At 31.5% G+C, this 9,088-nt stretch overlaps 1 protein-coding gene across 1 annotated transcript; it reads right to left on the bottom strand.

Moving 5' to 3' along the window:
- Positions 1-1,154: 1,154 nt before the first annotated feature.
- LOC136084968 (uncharacterized) lies at positions 1,155-2,809 on the bottom strand. The gene is made up of 2 exons (XM_065806371.1): positions 2,092-2,809; positions 1,155-1,987 (listed from the first exon to the last, which is right to left on the bottom strand). The coding sequence occupies exons 1-2, from the start codon at positions 2,807-2,809 to the stop codon at positions 1,155-1,157; spliced, it is 1,551 nt and encodes a 516-aa protein (XP_065662443.1).
- Positions 2,810-9,088: the final 6,279 nt, after the last annotated feature.

The following is a 9,088-nucleotide window of genomic DNA, read 5'->3' as shown; positions in this document are numbered from 1 at the left end:
TGACACTTGAAAGAACTTGGACACATTTTTGACAAATGTGAACTTTCTAACAATTAACTATTCTAATAACTATTAAATATTCTGCAATTGATTTTAAAACTTGCTTAACTGACTGCGAAAGTGAATCACTTGATACATTTTGAAAAATACAAGGCTGTAATTTTTTTGTTAATAATGAAGATGGCTGTTTAAAAATCAATTTTTCATTTGTAGAAATTTGGTTCTCAAATACTTTGTTGTTAATTGAATCTATGGTAACTGCAACCAAAAGATCTGATTCTGGGAGACAATTACTGTTAGAATTAGATTGATCTAGTAGTACTAAAAGATTTTGATATGCTGGTCTGTCATTCCAACATCCTTTGCTTCGTATTAATGCAAAAATGTTTTCTAAACAGTGTTGATTAAACTGAGCTGTGCCAACATAAAAGAAATCTTCGTGAAGCAATTTGTTTGTGAGACAAAGAATATTAGAAATAGTAACATCTAAACCCCAATGACCGGATATACCTTTTTGGCTACGAGCACTACAAAAATGCCACCCCTAAATCGAAACTCTCAAATCTTCAAGCCGTTAAATAAACGTATTATTCAGAGTTAAAGCAGAACGTGTTGGTTTATCTGCTATTAGTTTACGAAAATTCATTATGCCAAATAAAGTATCCATATTTTTAATAAAAAGGGATATCGACAATACTTTTTCAGGCAATAGTTTTGTAGAAGCATATACATTTAAAGCAGTACTAACTTGACTACTAAAAATTTATGTTGGTAACTTTACTCGCATGGCTAATTATGATCCTGGATCTAAAGGACAATCTGTCAATTATCGAGCAAGGCGGATAGCATTAACCTTTTCCAAATTAAAGAGCTCTTGAAGATGCTTCCACGAGATTATTTACCATCAGACAGAATGTCATGTTGTATTAAATTATTTCTGACACTTTTTATAAGATGCGGTGGATCAAATATTATATATATCAAATCAAATCAAATCAATCAAAATTTTTATTGACAGGCTCAAGGCCCAATATAATAAATATACAATGGGTAAAATAAAGTGAATTAGAATAAAACAAAGACTAACGCACTTGAATATAAACAAAACCCAAGAAAAAAATATTTAAATAAAATAAAGATAAGAAATTAAAGTGTTATAAATATAACTCAGCTCTCCATTTAAGCATCAATGGAGACTGCAAAAACCTGTCTGAGTTAACAAAAGCTTTTATGAAGAGGTTCTCACTATTCTGCAGCAATAACAGTGAGGAGTATTGTTGCTTGCGAATAACAACATTAAGTGAATGAGCACCATGTTTCACAAATAATTCACTTGCACTGTTCCATGGTGGCTTGTTTAATATCAAACGAAGTGCATTATTATATGCAATACATAGGCGATGGAATGAGTCTTTTCTCCAAAGATACCTCAGCTGACATCCATAGATTGGGCTGCAGAAGGCATTAAATAACATGATTTTTGTTGGTATTTGTGTAGAGCTGAACTTTCTACGAATGAGGTTAGCTTTAGCATAGATAGAGCGTACGTGTTTTAAAATATCTTTGTCATCCTGCATATCGTTTGAGATCAAGTGAGCCAGATATTTATAATGACTAGTGTATGTGAGTACCATGCCAGATAATGTGAAACTAGGGCTATTTATAAATGGTTTATAAATTTCAAAACACATTATTTGAGACATAATATTGTTATAAACTATATCATGTTTCACAGCATAACTGGAGCATAAATTAAGTAAGATCTGGAGATCTTTGGCTGAGGCTGCACACAGGACAATATCATCAGCATAAAGAAGATGGTCAACAAGAGAAGGACCCAAGCAACAGCCTACGGTAGTTTTATTGAGTAAAGCACTAAGATCGTTAATATATATATTAAATAGAAGAGGAGACAGTACACCTCCTTGTCGCACTCCATTACTGATACTAAATGTTTTGGATAATATTCCACCCCAAAGGATCTGAGCTGTTTAACCAACATACCAGACAATGAGTAAACGTAAAGTTACACCAGAGATAATTTTAGATTCGTAAATAGTGTATCAAAGCGAACTCTATCAAAGGCTTTACTAATGTCAATAAATGCCACATGCATATTTGAGCCATGTAGTAGGTAAAAGTTTAAAATATCTTTTAAAGTAAGAACTGGCATAAAAGTGCTATGGTTTTTCTTAAATCCGAATTGGTTTGGAGTCCCAGTGAAACTTTCATTAATGCGTGAGACAAAAATATCTTCCAAAATCTTGGAGAAAATTGTCACCAAAGCAATTAGACGATAATTAGCAGAATCGGAGATGTCACCATTCTTATCTTTAACCACAGGAGAAATAACAGAGTGTGAAGGCATGTATCCATGGCAAAGCATAGAGGAAAAATATAAAGACAAAATATTAAAGTAATTTGGGCTAGCATAGAGATAATGCTCCAACTGAAGTCCAAAATGGTCAGCTGCTTTTCCACAGGACATACAATTTATGATAGATTGGACTTCATCAGGAGTGACAAGATAGACATCATCTTTAAGAAGATTACAGTGTTTAACTATAAAGTTGTCATTTATATTGCATGTTGGCTTGACTGAGTTGAACAGGGTGGAATAGTTATTATACCACATGTGGCATACATTATCAGTACCTGAGGCAGAGACAATAGAAGGTGGAAGGCTACATTTATCGCTGCGAATAGAAGTTACGATAGACCAGAAGCTGGTATAGTTCTTATTTGCTAAACTGTTTGCCAGCTTTTCTGCTTTTATAGTATCTTCTTTTTTTGCAGAAACGAATGGCATATTTATATAAGGCTCTTGAATTTTTCAAAAGATTGAAGATTGGGCCAAGTTTTGGTTTATTATAGCTACGCCATAAGCAGAACGCATCTTTAGCAGCCTTATGAGCATCTTTTACATAATCTGTCAAACCTGTCATAGGTTGTTTTTTATTTAAACTTGATTGAGAATAATTAAGACACTGAGATAAAGGTTGAGTAAGACATTCATTCAGAATATTGTACAGGTGGTTAATCTGCTTAACATGCTCATGTGAGTTACAATGTACATTATTACAGTTAATTACTTCAAACTGACCCCTGTTAATTGAAGACACTAAGTTAGACACAGTGGAAGTATACTCCTATATCATAATGTTCAACAAAGCATTAAAATTTATTTTAGAAGATCTTGTCGAAGTATAGGAAGAAGATATATTAATTTTAAACAAGATATCAAACGCTAAAGGTAAATGATCAGATAAAGTAGTTGACTGAATTATTTCGAAGTTATTAACATTGCATAGAGAACTTTGGGAGACAAGGCAGTGATCAATCCAAGAAGAGGTGCCCCATGCCTCACTAACAATGGTAAAGAAATCATGTGGAAGACAGATATCAGCTGTAACAAGATGTTCAACTGTACAAAAATCAACTAGGAGACTACTACATGGAGACCGAAATCTTGGATCACAATTAAAGTCACCAGTAATAACAAATTTACCATTTAAATCAGAAATAAGAGCTGAAAGACTGCCATGGCATTCAAGATACTTATCGACATTCTCATATGAATCACAAGGCATGTAGACATTGATAATTGTGAACTTATTAAAGAAGTTATTTACAGGTTGGATAGCAACAGACCATGAATTATCAGTAGTAACAACTCGAGTTCTGCAGAAGACAGAATCACGACACAGGATAGCAATACCACCAAACGGTCTGCCACGAATAAAACCTGCTGAAGAATCAGTTGGAGACACTCCAAAGCCAAAAAAACCAGGTACAATGTTGTTCAAGAATATAAGTTCAGTATTGAGGAACCAAATCTCTTGGAGACAGATGATATCATATGTTGCAGACAAGAGTACTAATTCGTGTGTAGAACTTTGTACACCACGACAATTAAAGCTACAAATCCTTACTGCCATTTTCAAAGAAACCACGCATTAGCGCATTTTCGGGCCATTTGCTACAGTCGTAGAGCCTGACAGCATCTCCAGCAGAGACAGATACTTTAAAGGAAGAGTGATATTTACTTGTGACAATTTTTAAGCAAGTGGCTTTAGTTTTAAATGTTATGTTGATAAATTTAGCTAATTCTTCAGTAGAGGCAGTTGGCGATAAACGAGAGACAAATATAAAAGAACCAATAAGCACTTTTTGCTGTCGCTTTTTCTTTAGATGAGTAACAGTTTGGAAATTAATAGGGTCCGATACTATTTAAGAGGTCTCATATGATAAAGGATGACCAGATAAAAGAAAATCGTTACCACAGTTATTAGCATGATCAACAAGAACATGCGCATCAGTAATTGAGTCCTTTGAATTCGAATTTAGCTCAATTTTGTTAGTTGAATTAGATGAAGAACTAACTTGAGTTTGAGGGTAGGGATCAAGGATGGTTGATTTTACATTAGCAGTTGGAAGGAATGGCCAGTCATTGGCAGGAAGTTGGGTCTGCTCGTCATAAATAGGAAGTTGGGTCTGCTTGTGTTTTTTGTTAATGGATTTAACAGGTTTCTCAAGATCAGTGAATAAATTATGTAACCTTTTACTGATCGACTCCATGAATTGATTCGAAAAAGATTTTAGCTCATATTATTAACTAGCTCAGTCAGATACGAAGCAAGGGGGGGTAGCACATTCAACAGAGTGAGAACTTGTGGAATTTAAGTTGCTATTTACATTTATTGGATTACCTGTGGCACAAAGATTAAGAATGTCAGCCTGCATGCGGTGTATCTGCTGCGATATAGTAGTAACATTCATGTAATCAATATCCACAAAGGGAAGACGTGACAAATCTTTTGCATGGAATTCAGGACATTTTATATCGGTACATTGTTAGGAGAAGTTATGTCATGCATCAGTCTACAGATATCTTGGACATCTTTTAATTTTTTATCGGGGCCTTTATGTTTCGACAAACACTTGGATTCAGTTATCTTTTAAACAGGATCTATTGACAAAAGGGTTGAAAGTGCTATTTCAATTTCTTCGTCAGTAAAGAAGCGAGAAACGATCTTAACCAAAACTTCAAAGGGCAGAGTATCAACTTTGTTGAAGACATAGCATAAGAGCTCATTAACAATCATAAAGTTCTTGCATTGCGTGGTATCAGTAAGACTATTACAAGCTTTTAAATGTGAACTATTTTTTTGTCTATCAATTCCAGCAAGTTTCTTTACCATTTTAATTAAAAAAATATAGAGCAAAATAATCAGAGTAAACAATGAAAGAATTAAGATTTGGCTGCCATTATTGTTATTATTTAAAGCATCGTTATTATTTTGTTTATATGCATATAATATATACATCTTGTAATGTAGTAAAATCTGCCATTATTGTTATTATTTAAAGCATATATTCTCGCTTCTCTGGATAATCCTGACAAATTTATATTAAATTTACCTTTGCTCTTGTAGTTGGATGTAAAATTTGTTGATTTAATTGTGAAAATCCTAGAAATTTAATAGCTCTAATATTAGTTAAGCTTTGATTAAAAACAAGACATCTTACAGCTAAACCTATTGCATGTAGATGAACCAAAGCGTTATTTAAGATCTTAGTTAAATTGGTTGAACTCATGGAATTATTTCTATAAAAATAAGCAGTTGGTTGTTTCCATTTTGTTGATAACCCTCGAATCATCAATACAAGTACTTGGTTCAATGGTTTACCATTAGATTGAATTCCAACGACCTTGTCACTGTTTTTCTCATATTCCAGATGTTGCTTTAAAGACATTTTATCAAACGCAAGGCTACAGTTTGTTTTTAATTTTGTCATGGTTTCAACTCTCATTAATAATAAGGCTTATATATATATATATATATATTTATATATATATATATATATATATATATATATATATATATATATATATATATATATATATATATATATATATATATATATATATATATATATATATATATATATATATATTTGAATTGAAGACAGTTCTGGAAAATACTTTTATAAGAATATGACAAGAATGTTTTCTAGACTACAAGTTTTAGAAGAGTTTAATTGAGATATGACTTTAGTAATGGAAGTTAGAGTAATTTAAATATTTAACAATGGCTTAACCTGTTTACTTGGAACGAAAAGAAGAGTATTGCTATAAGATTTAAGAGTCAAGTTAAAAGAAAAGTTCTTTACAAATAGTTCTGCTTTGTCCTTGTGAGAGGTATTAAGATCAGTCACATGAATGAGAGATGGAATGATGGACCTACCTTTGTTAATGAGACTGTCGAAGATATTCCAAAAGTCTCTAGAGCCTAACTTTTGAGATAAGATACAAGATTTAGTAATTTGGGGAAATAGAACTTAACATAAGACAGCATTTTTTTACATTGATTTCTTGTAATAATAACTAGGCCTTTGTTTTCAAATGAGTTGTTCTCTTAAAAAAGATGAAAAGAATGATTACGATTAGATATAGCAGCTGCACAAGAGGCTGAAAACCATGGGGTAGAATGAGGCTTAACTTGGAACCGACGACAAGGAATAAAAGCGTCCATTCCTTCCTGAATCTAAGAGGTTACGTAGGAGGCACATTTTTCAGCTGAAACGGAAAAGACAACAGCACAAGGACTGTCACGAAGAAAATCACGAAAACAATCCCAGTCAGCTTTAAGGTAGTAGTAAGTAGTGTGATTATAGGGTGAGTCTGAAAATAAAGTACGAGATGAAAGATTTAAAGAAATCATTACATGGTCAGAACCATTCAAAGGGGAAAAATTATTTTTGGATGTTCTCAATTTTGTCACAAAAAGCCCTGACCCACTAAAACATCTTTTTGCTTTAACGATGGTGAAATATTAATATAGCATTGTACATTTGTTCAAATGACTTTCACTTCTTTTTATTTTATGTTCATTTTTTCAAAAGTTCTTTGCCTATTTCTTCAAAAATGCAAATTTTTTTTTTTGATAAAACGTTATTTTGAAAAGTTGAAAGATTTATTGTATTTTTTGACAAAGTGCAACTTAATTCTTCTATTTTTGGTATGTTTTTAGAACATTCATATATGGCCTAATCCTCTTGATTTAAACTATTTTCAATGAGAAATAAACAATGAACAATTTCTTTAAATGTTAGAGCAAGTTCATTTTTTTTAATCGCTTTAATATTGCATTTTTTTTGTGTCAGTGTTTTTAGGTAAGTGTTGGGATCTTCAAAATACTTGAACAAGCCTTCTACAATAGGAAGTCTACGTTTAAATAGTCTTCTTTGTACTGATTCGTAGAATTTCAAACCAGTCTCACTTAATTGTATTTTCAATTTAGTTGCAATCTCACTAACTTTAAATTGCAATCTTGCCTTCTCTTTGGGAAGACGAGATTAAACTTACCTCAATTTCTAATAGTTCTACAATTTCTTTAATTTGCTTAATTTCACTATGTGTTCAATATAAATGAGTAACTGACAAACTTATGTGTACTGACATTATTATTTCTTTCGATTCTAAGCAGAAGTGGATCCAGGGTGTAGCAATTGCTACAGTCAGCTCAGTTTTTTTTTGTCTTTTTATTTTTTACATACACTTCTTTTTTCATGCAAAAGAGAAAATCAATTTAAATAAAATATGGAGGTAACAAGTAGTCAAAATGCTGCGCTCTAAAAATTTATTCAAAATCTTAGGTGAGCCAAGTTGACTATGTTACGGAAATATTTTATTCGGAAAAGTGAAATGCTTCCCTGAAAAACCCATGTTTATAACGGGTTTTGTTTCAATTTTTGAAAAATATCAATTTTGCAACGTATCAACTTTAATTGAACTGGTAGTTAAATAAAATGGCAAGTCGACTGTAGCAACTGTAGCGAAAGTCAATTTGTCATGTGTTGAAACAACTCTTTACATACCCCTCATAATTTTATATAAATTGGCTATTTACCTGCAACTTTTTATTAACAAGGAGGTCCTACGTATTGACTAAAAGTCATCCAGCAAAAACCTGTAGCAAAAACAGAATTTGTGTCGCAAAGACAGAAATTCTGTTAAATATCCACTCTCCGTTTACAAAACTTATTTTAATCAAGTGGATAGCAATCATTAAATAATAAAGTTTTTATAATTATAAAGACTAAATTAAATATCGCACCGTCTGTTGGTTTCTTTATTTAGTCTATTATTAAATTGGTGAAATTTGTTTATGTTTATAAAAAATAGTGAAATGAGTTTATTGCATTTCCACGAGTTATTTATCATTAATGAAGTCAAACAATTAATAAACGTTTTGAAAATTTTTCAGATTTCCCAGAGACTACGAGAAGAAAACACGTTCGATAAAATGTTTATTTAATGCAAGTTTTGAAACGTCTAACAACACTTTAGTATATGATCTGGTTGGCATCAAAACTTCAAAAAAGTTAAACTAAAATAAAATTTTGAACAAATTTTCCTTTCAGATAGATTTTTAGTTTATTCTAAAATTGCAAGGAACTTTCTACTACTTTTTTTTCTACTTTGAAAATTACTGCTAGAAATTATTATTTTCAGTGACAAGGTGTTTATACAAAAATGTTAATGTATATCAAGAAGTTGCTGTTTTTGAAAAGCCAATGATATGAATTTTCTGTCAAAAAAAGTTTTAAATGTTATGATAACTTGGAATACAAGTTGTATGTTTGATGGTCCTAAAGTTCATTTGAAAGTTTTGTGAAAACCTGTAAACAAATTAATTCCTAATTTTTAAGTGATCAAATTCATTTAAGTTTAGAACCAGTAAGAGAGTCAAATAGCAAAGCAAAGGCAATTATATGTGATAAAAATCTAGCTCTGACGTTTTATGAAAAACCTTGGCTAACTAATGAGGGAATTCTTTTGTTGATTGAGTTTTGTCCACGTTATTAAAAACATATAAAATAATGGATTTAGCAAAGGTTTTTTTTCTAATAAAACTTACTATGCTCTTCTTAATCACCCTCAAACTTCTAACATCTTAAATGTTAACAAGACTGGTGATTTTATTAAACTTGCTGTCATATAATGGAAAAAAAGTCTGTCTAAAAAGTGTATATTTCATATATTTCACGTTTAATAATGATCAGCAAGCTTCCCCAGAATTCT

Source organism: Hydra vulgaris, chromosome 09, assembly GCF_038396675.1.
Source record: "Hydra vulgaris chromosome 09, alternate assembly HydraT2T_AEP".
NCBI lineage: Eukaryota > Metazoa > Cnidaria > Hydrozoa > Anthoathecata > Hydridae > Hydra > Hydra vulgaris.
The sequence above is the reverse complement of the archived record's forward strand: the minus strand, read 5'-3'. Positions and strand labels throughout refer to the sequence as shown.